The following is an 18,410-nucleotide window of genomic DNA, read 5'->3' as shown; positions in this document are numbered from 1 at the left end:
CCATCAAACTGGTCTGACTGGTCCAGGACAAACCACCCCATCCATCACCTTAAACGATCATTCCCTCCAGCACCAGTGCACTGTGGCTGCAGTGTGTACCACCTACAACAGGCACTATAGCAAATCGCCACGGCTTCTTTGGCAGCACCTCCCAAACCTGCGACCTCTACCACGAAGGAGGACAAGGGCAGCAGGCGCATGGGAACACCACCACCTCCAAGTTCCCCTCCACGTCATATACCATCCCAATATATCGGCCATTTCTTCATCGTCGCTGGGTCAAAGTCCTGGAATTCACTCCCCAACAGTACTGTGGGAGAGAACCTTCACCACACGGACTGCAGCGGTTCAAGGCGGCGGCTCACCACCACCTTCTCGAGGGCAATTAGGGATGGGCAATAAAACATTGAAATTTGCAGCGCAGAAGGAGGCCATTTCGGCCAAACGCGTCTGCACCGGCCGACAAAGACCCCACACGGCCCTCGGTCAGCAGCCCTGAAGGTTACATATAAACCTGTGAGCAATGAACAATGGCTGAAAGGTAAAGAGCATCTGGTCCAACCAGTCCGCCCCACACAACTGCGATACCCCATGCGTTGCAACATTTTACACTCCACCCCAACCGGAACCATGTGATCTGCTGGGAGGTATCAAAAACCAGGTTAAAAACCCAGGCCAATTGGGAAAAAATATCTGGGAAAATTCCTCTCTGACCCATCCAGGCAATCAAAACTAGTCCAGGAGATCACCCTGGGCATATTCGAATTCCTGAAGTACTTACCACCGTATTGCGTCAGCAAACAAGTTGTTATCCAGCCTAATCCCAATTACCAGCTCTAGGTCCGTAATCCTGTAGGTTACGGCACTTTAAGTGCCTATCCAAGCACCTTTTAAATGTGGCGAGGGTTTCTGCATCCACCACCCTTCCAGGCAGTGAGTTCCAGACCCCTACAACCCTCTGCGCGAAGAAGCCCTCCCTCAAATCCCCTCTGAACCTTCCACCAACCACCTTAAAACTATGCCCTCTCGTATAGCCCCCTCCACCAATGGAAATAGGCCCTTGCTATCCAATATGTCCAGGCCCCTCAATATTTTGTACATCTCGATGAGGTCTCCTCTCAACCTCCTCTGTTCCAATGAGAGCAAACCCAGCCTATCCAATCTGTTCTCATAAGATTCTCCATTCCAGGCAGCATCCTAGTACATCTCCTCTGCACCCTCTCTAGTGCAATCACATCCTTCCTATAATACGCGACCAGAACTGCACGTACTATTCCAGCTATAGCCTAACCAAAGTATTATACAATTTAAGCATAACCTCCCTGCTCTTATATTCTATGCCTCGGCCAATAAAGGTAAGCATTCCGTATGCCTTCTTAACCACCTTATTATTCACCTGGCCTGCTACTTTCAGCGATCTGTAGACAAGAACTCCAAGGTCCCTTTGTTCATCTACACTATTAAGTGGCCTACCACTTAATGTGTATACCCTTTCCTCATTAGCCCTCCCAAAGTGCATCACCTCACACTTCTCTGAATTAAATTCCATTTGCCACTGTTCTGCCCACCTGACCAGTAGATTGATATCCTCCTGCAGCCCATGACTTTCCTCTTCATTATCAACCACACAGCCAATTTTAGTGTCATCTGCAAACTTTTTAATCATACCCTCTATATTCAAATCTTGATCTTTAATGTATACCACAAAAAGCAAGGGACCCAGCACTGAGCCCTGCAGAACCCCACTGGAAACATCCTTCCAGTCACAAAAACATCCATCAACCATTACCCTTTGCTTCTTACCTCTAAACCAATTTTGGATCAAACTTGCCACTTTGCCCTGGATCCCATGGGCTTTTACCTTCGTGACCACTGTGCCATGCGGGACCTTATAAAAGCTTTGCTAAAGTTCATATACACTGCATCGTACGCAGTACCCTCATCAACTCCCCTGGTTACCTCCTCGAAAAATTCAAACAGGTTAGTCAAACACGATCTTCCCTTAACAAATCCGTGCTGACTGTCCCTGATTAATGCTTACCTTTCTAAATGTAAATTTATCCTGTCCTTCAGGAATTTTTCCAATAATTTTCCCACCACTGAGGTTAGGCTGGCTGGCCTGTAATTACTCGGCCTATCCCTTTCTCCCTTCTTAAACAAGGGTACCACATTTGCAGTCCTCCAGTACCATACCCAAATCCAAATCCAAAGAGGACTGGAAAATGATGGTCAAGGTCTCTGCTATTTCCTCTCTTGCTTCACTCAATGCGGCAAAACTCTGAGGATATTGGTCTCGGCACTGTTGAGGTGCAACCCATCCAGTTTGTACAGGTCCCATCTCCCCCAGAAGCTGTTCCAATGCCTCAAGAATTTAAACCCCTCCCTCCTACACTAACTCTCCAGTTCATCCTCTCTATCCTTCTATTCTTGTACTCATTAGCAAGTGGCCTTGCCAGCGACTCCCACATCCCAAGAATGAATAATAACGAAAACATGCTCCCACTGTTGACTAGCATTCTCAGTCTAGGCTCACAGTATTTTGGATAAGGCATGGGAGGGCATCAGGCACCTGTGATCAGTACCCTAACAAGGACTCAGCGGCTTCAGTGTGATTTGAACTGCAGAGGTTGTGGGAAACAGGCTGAGCTTTAGAAAAATGGCATCATTGTGTACAATTCTGGGCACCACACTTCAGGAAAGATACAGAGGAGACTTACCAGGGCTTGGGGACTTCAGCTATGTGGAGAGACGGGAGAGGCAGAGCTGGTTATAGAGGCATTCGGAATTAAATGGGGTTTTGATAAAGTAAGGAAAAACTATTTCCTCTGGCAAGTGGCCGGCAACCAGAGGTCATAGATTTAACATAACTGACAGAAGAACTAGAGGGGAAACGAGGAGAAATTCCTTCACACACAGGGGTGTTCAGATCTGGAACGTACTACCTGAAAGTGTGATGGAATCAGATTCCGCAGGGTCTTTCAAAGGGCAATTGGGCATGTACCCGAAGAGGACCAATTTGCAGGGTTATGGGGAACGAGCTGAGGAATGGGACTAATTGGATCGCTCTTTCACAGAGCCGGCACAGGCACGATGGGCCGAGTGGCCTCCTCCTGTGCTGGAAGATTCTGAGCATTATGAAATGACTTCTTTCGGTCCCGAGCGTTACCGTTCCCTGTGCCGGAGCTCGCTCCCTGTGCCTGCCCCGATTCCAAGCCTCACCTTTTCCTTGCGTGATGGTCTCGCAGGATTTTAGGAGTTGTTTGGGCCCCACAGCCGTTGTCCTGACTCGCCTGCGTCGCCGCCGCTTCTGAAAAACTAAACCCCACAACAGACATGTGAATGAAACGCACAGTCCCACTGGTCGAGCTTGAATAACTGAAGAGCTCCACGTCTCAGGTATTTTTACGTTATTAGAACTGGATGTCAGTCACTGCGTCCGTCACAAAGGTGGGGGTGGGGAGGGGGTGGAGAATTAACCCTCTCAACTCAGCCATGGGCCCCCCCCCCACCCCCGCTACTTACCGGCGCTCGGGTCCGTCTCTCCTGGTTTCTCCCGAGGGTACGACGTGAAGCAAAGCACGTGGAGCTGAGGGAATTTCTGCTGGAAGTAATGTTTCCAGGCCGCCACTAGGGAGGGCGGAGCGAGATCAATCTTATTCAGCACCAGGATAATACTCCTCTTCATCTCCCGGGTTACATAGTCGTAAAGTGCAGGGGAAAAGTGAATCACCTACGAAGAGAGAAAGGAACTGGCTCTATATAGCTACATATATACTCATCCATGTATGTATATCTCTACATATACACACACACAAACACACACACTAAAAACTGATGCTGCAATAGCTGCAAAATACAAGGTTGAGCCTAACACAAGAAATAGGAGCAGGAGTCAGCCATTTGGCCCCTCAAGCCTGCTCCGCCATTCAATAAGATCATGGCTGATCTGTTATTGGCCTCAACTGCACTTCCTCGCTCACTCCACATAACCCTTGGCTCCCTTATTATTCAAAAATCTGTCCATCTCTGCCTTAAATATATTCAATGACCCAGCCTCAACAGCTCTTAAAGGTAGAGAATTCCAAAGATTCAAGACCCTCGGAGAAGAAATTCCTCTTCATCTCCATTTTAAATGGGCGACCCCTTATTCTGAAACTATGCCCCCTAGTTCTAGACTCCCCCATGAGGGAAAACATCCTCTCTGCATCTAACCTGTCAAGCCCCCTCGGAATCTTATAGGTTTCAATAAGATCACTTCTTATTGTAAACGCCAATGAGTATAGGCCTGGATTGCATTAGACATTACCTCATTAACCATCCATGAGCAGAGAGAAAAAAAATAGTAGCTATATAGTGAATCAGTCAAAAATACGGAAGGGAGGCAACAGCAATTTGCATTTATATAGCGCCTTGAACGTGGTAAAACATCCCAAGGCGCTTCACAGGAGTGATTATCAAATAAAATTTGACACCGAGCCACATCAGGCGGCATTAGGACAGGCGACCAAAAGCTTGGTCAAAGAGGTATGTTTTAAGAAGCATCTTGAAGGAGGAAAGAGAGGTAGAGAGGCGGGGAGGTTGAGGCAGGGAGTTCCAGAGCTTGGGCCTAGGCAACAGAAGGCACGGCCACCAATGGTTGAGAAATGCAAATTGGGGATGCGCAAGAGTTAGAGGAGCGCAGAGATCTTGGAAGGTTGTGGAGCTGGAGGAGATTACAGAGGTAGGGAGGGGCGAGGCTCTGGAGGGATTTGAATACAAGGATAAGAATTTTAAAATCGAGACGTTGCTGAACCGGGAGCCAATGTCGGTCAGTGAGCACAGGGGTGATGAGTGAGCGGGACGTGGTGCGAGTTAGGACATGGGCAGCGGTGTTTCTGGACGAGCTCAAGTTTGCGGAGCGAGCACGGTGAGCGGCCAGCCAGGAGAGCCTTGGAATAGCTGAGTCTCGAGGTAGCATGGGCACGGATAAGGGTGTTAGCAGCCACTGAGCTGAGGCAACGGCAGAGATAGGTGATGTAACTGAGGTTGAGCAGCAGCAACATGCACATAATGGTGGCGGCAGGAAGAGACAGACATTTCATTTGACAGTAACATCACTCGGGATACATCAGAGCAACTAATGCGATGCCCCAAGACCAGCAGCCATTCAGCAAACAGTGAGTTAACACGCTGCAGTAGCAATTATTCCCATCCTTGGTACAAAGATGGGCAACACTTTCAGACTGAAGCCCCTCCCCCGTGGTCTGTTCACAGTACATACCGGGTGCCTGATGTCAGTGATCAGCAGTACAATGTCAGACATCTCCAAGACTCTCCATAGTTGTCGCCAGGTCTACAGGACAGAGACAGGTGAAGACGGAATGTAAAAACTGTAATAATGACACAGGGAATAAAAGATAGCCGTGGACAGTGTGCATTTTCTCCATGGAGACACGTCGAAACATTTCAAGACATGTTCCAACTACAATGGTGCATAGAGAAAAACAAATGGCCAAATACACAACCACCACCCAAACCAGCTCTCCCACCAGGGACATCCCAACCCATCCCACCAGGTATCATGGGCAACTTTAAATCTACATATAGATTGGGCTAACCAAACTGGTAGCAATACGGTGGAGGAGGATTTCCTGGAGTGTATTAGGAATGGTTTTCTAGACCAATACGTCAAGGAACCAACTAGAGGGCTGGCCATCCTAGACTGGGTGTTGTGCAATGAGAGGGGATAAATTGGCAATCTTGTTGTGAGAGACCCCTTGGGGAAGAGTGACCATAATATGGTAGAATTCTTTATTAAGATGGAGAGTGACACAGTTAATTCAGAGACTAGGGTCCTGAACTTAAGGAAAGGTAACTTCGATGGTTTGAGCAATTGGCTAGAATAGACTGGCAAATGATACTTAGAGTTGACGGTGGATAGGTAATGGCAAACATTTAACGATCACATGGATGAACTTCAGCAATTGTACATCCCTGTCTGGAGTCAAAATAAAACGGGGACGGTGGCTAACAAGGGAAATTAAGGAGTGTGTTAAATCCAAGGAAGAGGCATATAAATTGGCCAGAAAAAGCAGCAAACCTGAGGACTGGGAGAAATTTAGAATTCAGCAGAGGAGGGCAAAGGGTTTAATTAAGTGGGGGAAAATAGAGTACAAGAAGAAGCTTGCCGGGAACATAAAAACTGACTGCAAAAGCTTCTATAGATATGTGAAGAGAAAAAGATTAGTGAAGCCAAACGTAGGTCCCTTGCAGTCGGATTCAGGTGAATTTATAATGGGGAACAAAGAAATGGCAGACCAATTGAACAAATACTTTGGTTCTGTCTTCACGAAGGAAGACACAAATAACCTTCCGGAAGTACTAGGGGACTGAGGATCTAGTGAGAAGGAGAAACTGAAGGATATCCTTATTAGTCAGGAAATTGTGTTAGGGAAATTGATGGGATTGAAGGCCGATAAATCGACAGGGCCCGATAGTCTGCATCCCAGAGTACTCAAGGAAGTGGCCCTAGAAATAGTGGACGCATTGATGGCCATTTTCCAACATTCTATAGACTCTGGATCAGTTCCTATGGATTGGCGGGTAGCTAATGTAACCCTAATTTTTAAAAAAGGAGGGAGGGAAAACAGGGAATTATAGACCAGTTAGCCTGACATCGGTAGTGGGGAAAATGCTGGAATCAATTATTAAAGATGTAATAGCAGCGCATTTGGAAAGCAGCGACTGGATCGGTCCAAGTCAGCATTTATGAAAGGGAAATCATGCTTGACAAATCTTCTGCAATTTTTTTGAGGATGTAACGAGTAGAGTGGACAAGGGAGAACCAGTGAATGTGGTGTATTTGGACTTTCAAAAGGCTTTTGACAAGGTTCCACACAAGAGATTGGTGTGCAAAATTAAAGCACATAGTATTGGGGGTAGTGTACTGACGTGGATAGAGAACTGGTTGGCAGACAGGAAGCAGAGAGTCGGGATAAATGGGTTCTTTTCAGAATGGAAGGCAGTGACTAGTGGGGTACTGCAGGGATCAGTGCTGGGACCCCAGCTATTTACAATATACATTAATGATTTAGATGAAGGAATTGAATGTAAGATCTTCAAGTTTGCAGATGACACTAAGCTGGGTGGTGGTGTGAGCTGTGAGGAGGATGCTAAGAGGCTGCAGGGTGACTTGGACAGGTTAGGTGAATGGACAAATGCATGGCAGATACAGTATAATTTTGATAAATGTGAGGTTATCCACTTTTGGTGGCAAAAACAGGAAGGCAGAATATTATCTGAATGGTGACAGATTAGGAAAAGGGGAGGTGCAATGAGACCTAGGTGTCATGGTACATCAAAAGTTGGCATGCAGGTACAGCAGGCAGTGAAGGCGGTAAATGGCATGTTGGCCTTCATAGCGACAGGATTTGAGTATAGGATCAGGGAGGTCTTACTGCAGTTGTACAGGGCCTTGGTGAGGCCACACCTTGAATATTGTGTACAGTTTTGGTCTCCTAATCTGAGGAAGGACATTCTTGCGATTGAGGGAGTGCAGCAAAGGTTCACCTGACTGATTCCTGGGATGGCAGGACTGACATATGAAGAAAGACTGGATTGACTAGGCTTATATTCACTGGAATTTAGAAGAATGAGAGGGGATCTCATAGAAACATATAAAATTCTGACGGGATTGGACAGTTTAGAGGCAGGATGAACGTTCCCGATGCTGGGAAAGTCCAGAACCAGGGGTCACAGTCTAAGGATGAGGGGCAAGCCATTTAGGACCGAGATGAGGAGAAACTTCTTCACTCAGAATTGTAAACCTGTGGAATTCTCTACCACAGAAAAGTTGTTGAGTCCAGTTAGTTAGATATATTCAAAAGCGAGTTAGATGTGGCCCTTACAGCTAAAGGGATCAAGGGGTATGGAGAGAAAGCAGGAAAGGGGTACTGAAGTTGAATGATCAGCCATGATCTTACTGAATGGTGGTGCAGGCTCAAAGGGCCGAATGGCCTACTCCTGCACCTATTTTCTATGTTTCTATGTTCCCGACCAGCCGTCCCGCCGGGCACTGCCCCGACCAGCTGCCCATCTCTAGTGTGCATCGTTTCCAGCTCAGCTACATCCTTCCTATAGCAAAGATCCAGACTACCCCAAGGAATGGCAGGGTAACCTCTTTCAATCTACACTCATTCCTCTCAACCCCTCTCCCCGCGCTTGTGACAAATTTAAATTACTAACCCTCATCACCGACTCCCTAACCAGAGAAAATAGTCTTTCCATGTTCACTCTATCGAGACCCTATATAATTTCATAAATCTCTCCCAAACTACCCCTGCTCCAGTAGAAATAGTCCAAGTATCTTTTATCTTTCAGATGAGGCATTCAATCAAAGACACATCTGCCCTCTCAGGTGGACATGACAGATCCCATGGCACTATTTCGAACAAGAGTATAAGAAGGACTGGTATTAGAGATTTGTAGTAGATGTGAATCATAGATTCAATAGTAGTCATTGGTCAGCTAATCTTACCCATGATTCTCTGCTGACATGTGAATGGTGGAGACTGTTCAAAGGCAGACAAAACAACTTTTAACTGAACTCAGGCAGACAAATGCTGCAAGTGATAGTTAATATAAAGCAGTAAAATGAGACAGCTTGAAAGAAGCAGTAAAATAAGACAGCTTGGAAGAGGCCTCTTGGTACAGCTTGGAGCTAGGAACGAGAGAGATAAGACAAATTCCTATGTGCTGGGGGCAAGTGTGGCCACCTTTAGTGTGAGTGACAAGGGTTTTTGACTATTAGAACCAATTAAAAAGGGTGATTTTGTTGAAGACCATATATGGACACTGGCCTTTGATAAGAATTAGGTTAAAACCTCGATATTCATGAAATAGCTTTAAACAGGGGCTGAGGAAAGAACGAACAGACCAAAAGACGACATCTCCTTGTTCCAGGAATTAAGACTGCGAGGGCAACTCGTTAAACCTCGGCTGCTGTCAAGAACATTACGCTGTAAGCTTAATAAATCTTGATCTAATGCTCGAACATACTGACTGCTGCCTAATTAGTGTCTTGTCCAAGAACCTTTAAGTTCTACAAGAGCTAAGGGAGGTTGTCCCCGGTGTCCTGACCCATGTTAATCCCTCAACCAACATCACTAAAAACAGATTATCTGATCATTATCCCATTGCTGTTTGAGGGAGCTTGCTGTGTGCAGATTGACTGCCGCGTGTCCTACTCTACAACAGTGGCTGTGCCTCAAAAAGTACTCCATTGGCAGTAAAGCGTTTTGTGATATCCTGAGATCATGAAAGGAGCTATATAAATGCAATCTCGTGTCTTCCAGCTATCTAAATGCAATCTCGTGTCTTCCAGATACCCTTGGCATCAGCTAGGCGACTGTTATCTGCAACGGCCACTCTCCTCACCTCCAGGTTGTGCTCAAAGTAACTGAGTTTCACAGGATCAAACGTGCTGTAAATCTTATCCAGGTATTCACGGAATGCCTTCTCCTCCTGCACCAGAAGCTGCTCCTTCGTCATTGCGTAGTTCCAAGGAGAGCGTTTTGGAAAATCCAACACTGGGCACAAGAGAGAGAGAGAGAGAGAGAAGCAAACAAATCATCAAAAAGCACAACTAAAAAGCAACAGCTGGCTTACAGAAGCTGCACTTTGCCCGATGGTGAAGGTCTAGCACCCAGCACCACAGAAAGGACAGGGGGTGGGTTCCCCAGTGAGTCACATCCAGCCAGAATCTCCCTGCAAGGCTAACCAAACACTGGACTTCAGCGTGAGAGCAAGAGAGAGCGCGAGAGAAACAGAAAGGAGTGTAGTCACTGTTGTAATGTAGGAAACCGGCTAGAATTGAAAAGCAGAGAAGTTATGTTAAACTTCCATCAAACTTTGGTTGGATCACACATGGAACACTGTGAACAGCTCTGTTCTCCATAATTATAAAAAGGATTTAGAGACATTGGAGAAGGTGCAAAAACGTTTCACAGGGAGGATACCAGAACTGAGGGGGATGTACATACAGAAAAGTCTGAACAGGCTGGGACGGCTGAGGGGTGACAGGATCAAGATCATTAAGATTATGAAAAGTTATGAAGACTTGAGGTCATTAATATTAAGATAATCACTAATAAATCCAATAGGGAATTCAGGAACAGCTTCTTTACCCAAACAGTGGCAAGATTGTGGGACTCGCTACCACAAGGGGTCGCTGGGGCAAATACCACAGATATATTTAAGACAAAGGTATCTATGTACATGCAGGCGAGACAATAGAAGGATATGTTCTTAGAGTTAGATGAAGAGGGCTGGGAGGAGGCTCGTGTGGAGCATAAATGCAGTGTAGAACATTTGGGCCGAATGACCTGTTCCTGTACTGTACATTCTATGTAATCTTAAGTAAAAAAAGAACTTGCATTTTCTATAGTATTTTTCACGACCTCAGGATGTCCCAAAGCGCTTTACAGCCAATGCAGTACTTTTAGAGTATGGTCACTATTGTAATGTAAGAAACACAGCAACCAAGTTGCACACAGCATGCTCCCAATGTGATAATGACTAGGTAATCTGTTTTTAAGTGATGTTTGTTGTGGAATAAATATTATCCAAGAGACCGGGGAGAACTCCCCTGCTCTTCTTCGAAATAGTGCCAGTGGGATCTTTTATGTTCATCAGATATTGCAGACGGGGCCTCGGTTGAACGTCTCATTCGAGAGACGGCTCCTCCAACAGTGCAGCACTCCCTCAGTACTGTACTGGGAGTGTCAGCCGAGATTGTGTGTTCAAGTCTCTGGAGAGGGGCCTGAACCCACAACATTCTGACTCAGAGACAAGCGTGCTACCCGCTGAGCCAAAGCCATCTCCTAGGTAAGGGGAGGCTGGATGGAAAGGTGCCCATCAAGGACAGAGAGCCTGTCAGTACCTGCTGGAAGGAGCACTTCAAAGATCTCCTTAACCGAGACTCCGTCTGCAACGCGAGTGTCCTCGACCCCATCCCGCAGCATGCCACCCACCACCATCTCAGCACACGTTCAGACCAGGGTCAAGCAAGGCTGAGTCATCGCATCAACGCTCTTCTCGATCTTCCTTGCTGCAATGCTCCATCTCACCCTCAGCAAGCTCCCCACTGGAGTGGAGCTAAATTACAGAACAAACGGGAATCTGTTCAACCTCCGTCGCCTCCGGGCCAGATCCAAGGTCGTCCCATCCTCCGTCATTGAATTACAGTACGCAGATCACACTGGAGTCTGCGCACACTCGCCTTCACGTACGAAAGCATGGGCCTTATACTAAACATCCGTAAGATAAAGGTCCTCCACCAACCTGCCCGCCACACAGCACTTCCCCCCCCGATTATCAAAGTCCACGACGAGGCCTTGGACAACGTGGACCATTTTCCATACCTCTCAGGAGCCTACTGTCAACAAGGGCAAACATCGATGACAAGTCCAACGCTGCCTTCAGTGTGCCAGTGTAGCCATCAGTCGCCTGAGGGAGAGAGTGTTTGAAGACCAGGATCTCAAACCCGGCACAAAGCTTATGGTCTACAGAGCAGTAGTGATACCTGCCCTCCTAAATGGTTCAGAGACATGGCCTATGTACAGCAGGTACCTTAAAACACTGGAGAAGTACCACCAGCGCTGCCTCAGCAAGATCCTGCAAATCCACTGGCAGGATAGACGCACCAATGACAGTGTTCTCGCGCAGGCCAACATCCCCAGCATCGAAGCACTGACCACACTCGATCAGCTCCGTTGGGTGGGACACATCGTCCGCATGCCGGACACGAGACTCCCAAAACAAGCAATCTATTCGGAGCTTCGTCACGGCAAGCGAGCCCCAGGTGGGCAGAGGAAATGCTTCAAAGACACCCTCAAAGTGCAACACCCTCACCGACACCTGGGAATCCCTGGCCCAAGACCGCTCAAAGTGGAGGGAAAGCATCCAGGAAGGCACTGAGCACCTAGAGTCTCATTCCCGAGAGCAAGCTGAAGCCAAGCGTAGACAGCAGAAAGAGCACACAGCAAACCCAGGCACCCCACCCACCCATCCCTTCAACCACCATCTCCCCACCTGTGACAGAGACTGTAGGGCCTGCAATAGACTGTACAGTCACCTGAGAACTCATTTCTAGTGTGGAAGCAAGTCATCCTCGACTCTGAGGGACTGCCTGAGAGAGAGGTAAGGGGAAGACCGAGGGACATCATGACTGGTTGAACCCAATGACAAGCAGGTGCGAACAAAGTCAATGAGTTATCTCATCATCATAGGCAGTCCCTCGGAATCGAGGAAGATTTGCTTCCACTCTAAAAATGAATCCTTAGGTGGCTGAACAGTCCAATACGAGAACCACAGTCCCGGTCACAGGTGGGACAGATAGTCGTTGAGGGAAGGGGTAGATGGGACGGGTCTGACACACACTCTTTTCGCTGCCTGCACTTGATTTCTGCATGCTCTCAATGATGAGACTCTAGGTGCTCAGCGCCCTCCTGGACACACTTCTTCCACTTAAAGCGGTCTTTGGCCAGGGACACCCAGGTGTCAATGGAGATGTTGCACTTTTTCAGGGAGGCTTTGAGGGTGTCCCTGTAACGTTTCCTCTGCCCACCTGTGGCCCCTTTGCCGTGAAGGAGTTCCGAGTAGAGCACTTGCTTTGGAAGTTTTGTGACTGGTATGCAAACAATATGGCCTACCCAGCACAGCTGATCAAGTGTGGTCAGTGCTTCAATGCTGGGGACGTTGGCCTGGTCGAGGACGTTGACATTGGTGCGTCTGTCCTCCCAGGGGATTTGTAGGATCTTGCGGAGGCATCGTTGGTGGTATTTCGCAGCGACTTGCGGTGTCTACTGTACATGATCCACGTCTGAGCCATACAGCCCTGTAGACCATGAGCTTGGTGGCAATTTTGAGGGCCTGGTCTTCAAAGCCAAAGGCTGCACTGGTGCACTGGAGGCTGTGTTGAATCTCGTCGTCAATGTCTGCTCTTGTTGATAAGAGGCTCCCGAGGTATGGGAAATGGTCCACGTTGTCCAGGGCCGCGCCGTGGATCTTGATGAGTGGGGGGGCAGTGCTGTGTGGCGAGGATAGGCTGGTGGAGGATCTTTGTCTTATGGATGTTTAGCGTAAGGCCCATGCTTTCGTACGCCTCAGTAAATACATCGCTATGTCCTGGAGTTCAGCCTCTATGTGCGCAGACGCGCGTACGGTAGCTCGACGAGAGAGGTTGGGGTGGTCTTCGACCTGGCCTGGAGACGGCGAAGGTTGAACAGGTTCTGTAGTTTAGTTCCACTTCAGCGGGGAGCTTGTTGACTGAGGGGGAGCATGGCAGCGAGGAAGATTGAGAAGAGGGTTGGGGCGATGACGCAGCCCTGTTTGACCCCAGTCCAGACGTGGATTGGGTCTGTAATGGATCCGTTGGTAAGGATCACGGCCTGCATGTTGTCGTGTAGCAGGCGGAGGGAGGATGGTAACGAACTTTTGGGAGCCTCCAAAATGGAGGAGGATGCGGTTGACAGTGTAAAAGGTCTTTGTAAGGTTGAAGGTGGTTATGTATAAGGGCTGTTTCTGTTCCTTGCATTTTTCCTGCAGCTGTCGTGCTGCAAAAATCATGTCCGTTGTGCCCCGTAGGAGACAAAATCCGCACTGTGACTCCGGGAGGAGCTCCTCAGCCACAGGGAGAAGACGACTTCCCAGTGGCTGATAACAGGGAGATTCCTCTGTAGTTGCTGCAGTCGGATTTGTCCCCTTTTTAAAAAAAAAAGATGGTCATTATCACTGCATCTCTAAGATCTCCTGGCATGCTCTCCTCCCTCCAGATGAGAGGAGGTCGTCATGTATTCGCGCCAGCAGTGCCTCTCTGCCATACTTCAGTGCCTCAGCAGGGATTCCATCCGCTCCCGTAGCCTTGTTGTTCTTAAGCTGTCTTATGGCTTTATCTAATTACCTAGTCAGTTCCAGTGATGTTAATGTAATTCAGTTGGACTGGAACAAACAGTGATAATTTACATTGCGGGGGAGGGTAAAAGAAATATACTGTGTGCTGCAGTTAGCCCTGGATATAAACCTGCCTTCATAGCAAGGGGATTTGAGTACAGGGGCAGGGAGGTGTTGCTACAGTTCTCCAGGGCATTGGTGAGGCCACACCTGGAGTATTGTGTACAGTTTTGGTCTCCTAACCTGAGGAAGGACATTCTTGCTATTGAGGGAGTGCAGCGAAGGTTCACCAGACTGATTCCCGGGATGGCGGGACTGACCTATCAAGAAAGACTGGATCAACTGGGCTTGTATTCACTGGAGTTCAGAAGAATGAGAGGGGACCTCATAGAAACATTTAAAATTCTGACGGGGTTAGACAGGTTAGATGCAAGAAGAATGTTCCCAATGTTGGGGAAGTCCAGAACCAGAGGTCACAGTCTAAGGATAAGGGGTAAGCCATTTAGGACCGAGATGCGGAGGAACTTCTTCACCCAGAGAGTGGTGAACCTGTGGAATTCTCTACCACAGAAAGTTGTTGAGGCCAATTCACTAAATATATTCAAAAAGGAGTTAGATGAAGTCCTTACTACTAGGGGGATCAAGGGGTATGGCGAGAAAGCAGGAATGGGGTACTGAAGTTGAATGTTCAGCCATGAACCCATTGAATGGCGGTGCAGGCTAGAAGGGCCGAATGGCCTATTTTCTATGCCCTGGGAGTGTTTGACGGGACAGTGTAGAGTGAACTTTACTCTGTATCTAACCCCGTGCTGTACCTGCTCTGGGAGTGTTTGACGGGACAGTGTAGAGGGAGCTTTACTCTGTATCTAACCCCGTGCTGTACCTGCTCTGGGAGTGTTTGACGGGACAGTGTAGAGGGAGCTTTACTTTGTATCTAACCCTGTGGTGTGCCTGCCCTGGGAGTGTTTGATAGGACAGTGTAGAGGGAGCTTTACTCTGTATCCAACCTGTGCTGTACCTGCCCTGGGAGTGTTTGATGGGACAGTGTAGAGGGAGCTTTACTCTGTATCTAACCCCGTGGTGTGCCTGCCCTGGGACTGTTTGATGGAACAGTGTAGGGGGAGCTTTACTTTGTATCTAACTATGCTTTGGCAGTGCTTGATGCGGACCCTGGGTAACTGAAATAGGAAGTGCTCCCTATCTCAGTGCCAACTAGCTTCACCGTGTCGGGGGCGATTTTTTTTGTTGAAATGACTAATCCGCGTTGCCAAAAACATCTGTGGTGACAGTGTACCCGCAGTGGGAAAGGGTTCTGGGGCTCCTGCCATAGCGGTTGTTGGTGACGGGGCACTTTTCAGTGTGTTGGCGTCAGCAATGTCAGTCACACAAACGCTGATCGCTGCGGAATGTTAACAACTCAGGTTTTCTGTGAAGCGAGCTACGGCCTCAGGCTGGAGCGAACAGCCAGAAACCTTCTCTACCCAGCAAGGGGCCGCTCGTACCCCTATCAATTAGCCAGTGCCCATTAACCCTGGGGCAGCACCGTCCGTTTGCGATGATTTTCCTCCACACCTTTTCTCTCCTGAAGGCGATACAAGGGGTACACAGTTCCACGGTGGCCAGCTGCCACACTCAGTATCTCACCCAATATTAACGTGCGTGGCTAACCAGCGGGATATTCGCCTGTAGAAGGCATCGCAGCCAACCCTGAACATGTCGTCACCCTAAATCCGCACGGATATTTTCCAGCGGAATAAGGAGCAGGAATTCTGACTGAATTTCACCCCCCCACTCCCCCCCCTCTAGCCTAGGGGTCACTCAAGCTAATTCTAATGACCTTACCACCATTGCAGCAGGGATCAGCAAACTCAGCCTCGGCCCGAACACGAACCCGGGGCCTCCCTGGTCTGTGCTGCTCAGTTCCAGACCTTTGAGCCATCAGGGGTATTATTTTTAAAATAAATGATATTATTAGCTCCACGTTCCTCTATCCCAAGTATTAATTGTAACTTTTGCTTAGTTCACGGTGACAAACTGTCTGTTTTCCTCCCATCCCAGTGTTTTGTCCAGGTTCAGGGGTCGCCCGGGGGAGATTTAATAGGAGGTGTGGAAAATTATGAAGGGGTTTTGATAAGAGTAAATAGTGAGAAATTATTTCCACTGGCAGTAGGGCAAGTAACCAGAAGACATAGACTTAACATAATTGGAATAAGAACCAGAGGGCGAGAGGAGGAGAATTATTTTACGCAGTGAGTTATGATGATCTGGAACGCACTGCCCGAGAGGGTGTGGGAGGTGATTCACGTAACTATCCGATGGGAATTGGATATGAACTTGAAAAGGGTTATGGAGACAGAGCAGCGGTGAGCGGGGCTAATTGGATTGCTCTTTCAGAGAGCCAGCACAGGCACGATGGGCCGAATGGCCTCCTTCTATGCTGTATCATTCTATGACTCGTGAAGATACTGGAGGTCACTGGGACAAAGCCGGCCACACGACATAACTAATTTTCTTGCTCATGCCCCTTCCTGCTCCATGACCAGCTGCTAGTAGGAGGAAAACGTCACGGTGCTTTATTGGTGTTTCCGCCCCTTGGGATGCTGGTTGTCCCGAGAAGATGGTAGTGGGCCTGTTTTCACAAGTGAGGGCCCGTCAGCCGTGGCTCAGTGGGTAGCACTCTCGCCTCAGAGCCAGAAGGTCGCGGGTTCAAGTCCCACTCCAGGTACTTGAACACATAATCCAGGCTGACACTCCAGTGCAGTGCTGAGGGAGCGCCGCACTGTCGGAGGTGCCATCTTTCAGACGAAAGCAGCTAAATCAAGGCCCCATCTGCTCTCTCAGGTTGGGATTGAACGACCCAAGCCAGTATTCGAAGAAAAACAGGGGAGTTTTCCCAGTGTCCTGGGCAACGTTCCTCTCTAAACCGATACCAACAAAAACAAATTACCTAGTCATTTAAATATTTGTTGCTTGTGGGAGCTTGCTGCTGTGTGTTCTACATTACATAAGAAATAGGAGCAGGAGTCGGCCATACGGTTCCTCGAGCCTGCTCTGCGTTCAGTAAGATCATGGCTGATCATCGACCTCAACCCCACTTTCCCACCCCATCTCCATATCCTTCAATTCCAAAAATCTATTTTTCTCAACCTTGAACATAATCAGAGACTCAGCTTCCACAGCCCTCTGGGCAGAGAATCCCAAAGATTCACAGCCCTCAGTGAAGAAATTCCGCCTTGTCTCGGTCTCGTGAGAGCAGGAGGCAGGAGGCCAAGGAGGAGGGCTGGAGGTAGGCGAGGAATTCACTTCTGACAAGGCTCTCACAGCCCTTTGTCCGGGCAGGTAAGTGGTTGGCTGCTTGATTCATAATTAGATAAGGCTAATTAGAGGGATGGCAGAGCAGCTCAGTCCCGTGGAGTGCACATCCTGTGGCATGTGGGAAGTCCTGGACGCTCCACGCGGCCTAGACAACCACGTGTGCAGGAGGTGTATCCAGCTTCAACTACTCGAGCTCCGCGTTTCGGAGCTTGAGCGACGTCTGGAGTCAATACGGTGTAGCCGCGAGGCTGAGAGCTTTGTGGATAGCACGTTTCGGGAGGTGGTCACCCCGCAGCTTAAAAACGTGCAGGTGGAGGGGAAGTGGGTGACCACCAGACAGAGGAAGAATGCTAAACAGGTAGTGCAGGAATCCCCCCCCCCCCCCCCACTGATTTGGCCATACTGGACTGGAAACAGTTACTTGTTGGTAAATCAGTGTCAGAACAGTGGGAGACATTGAAGGAGGAGATCCGGAAGGCTCAGGCCAAACATGTGCCCTTAAAGAAAAAGGGTGGCACCAGGGCCCCCTAGATGTCTAGGGACTTACAGGGGAGGATAAATAAAAAAAGGGAAGCTTATGTCATATACCAACGGCTAAATATTATACAATCTTTGGAAGAATATAGAAAGTTCAGAGGTAAAATTAAAAAGGATATTAGAAATGCGAAGAGAGAAAATTCTTGGCTAGTAAAATTAAGGAAAACCCAAAGATGTTCGATAAATACATTTAGAGCACGAGGGCAAGTAAAGAAAGGGTAGGGCCTATTAGAGACCATGAGGGTAATCTTTGTGTGGAGGCAGAAGATGTTGGTATGGTTCTTAATAAATACTTTGCGTCTGTTTTCACAAAGGAAAGGAGCAATGCAGATACTGCTATCGAGGAGGAGTGTGATATTCTGGATGAAATAAACAAAGAGAGAAAGTATTAAGGGGTTTAGCAGCTTTAAAAGTAGATAAGTCCCCAGGCCCAGATGAAATGCATCCCAGGCTGTTGAGCGAAGCAAGAGAGGAAATAGAAGAGGCCTTGACCATCATTTTCCAGTCCTCTTTGGATTTGGGCATTGTGCCAGAGGGCTGGAGGGCTGCAGGGCTGCTAATGTGGTACCATTGTTTAAGAAGCGAGAAAGGGATAGGCTAAGTAATTACAGGCCCGTCAGCCTAACCTC

General features: G+C 48.2%; 1 protein-coding gene across 2 annotated transcripts in view; it reads right to left on the bottom strand.

Moving 5' to 3' along the window:
• The window catches only part of gnl1 (guanine nucleotide binding protein-like 1), a 52,970-nt gene that overhangs the window by 16,028 nt on the left and 18,532 nt on the right, over positions 1–18,410 (bottom strand). The window contains exons 4-7 of one of the 2 annotated variants that reach the window (XM_070861355.1): positions 9,415–9,566; positions 5,261–5,332; positions 3,523–3,730; positions 3,220–3,315 (exon numbers count right to left, since the gene is read on the bottom strand). In XM_070861355.1, coding sequence (XP_070717456.1) covers positions 3,220–3,315; positions 3,523–3,730; positions 5,261–5,332; positions 9,415–9,566 — 528 coding nt within the window. The remainder of the gene's footprint in view (positions 1–3,219; positions 3,316–3,522; positions 3,731–5,260; positions 5,333–9,414; positions 9,567–18,410) is intronic. The other variant, XM_070861356.1, reaches the window with a different exon arrangement.

Source organism: Pristiophorus japonicus, chromosome 19, assembly GCF_044704955.1.
Source record: "Pristiophorus japonicus isolate sPriJap1 chromosome 19, sPriJap1.hap1, whole genome shotgun sequence".
NCBI classification, from domain to species: domain Eukaryota; kingdom Metazoa; phylum Chordata; class Chondrichthyes; family Pristiophoridae; genus Pristiophorus; species Pristiophorus japonicus.
The sequence above is the reverse complement of the archived record's forward strand: the minus strand, read 5'-3'. Positions and strand labels throughout refer to the sequence as shown.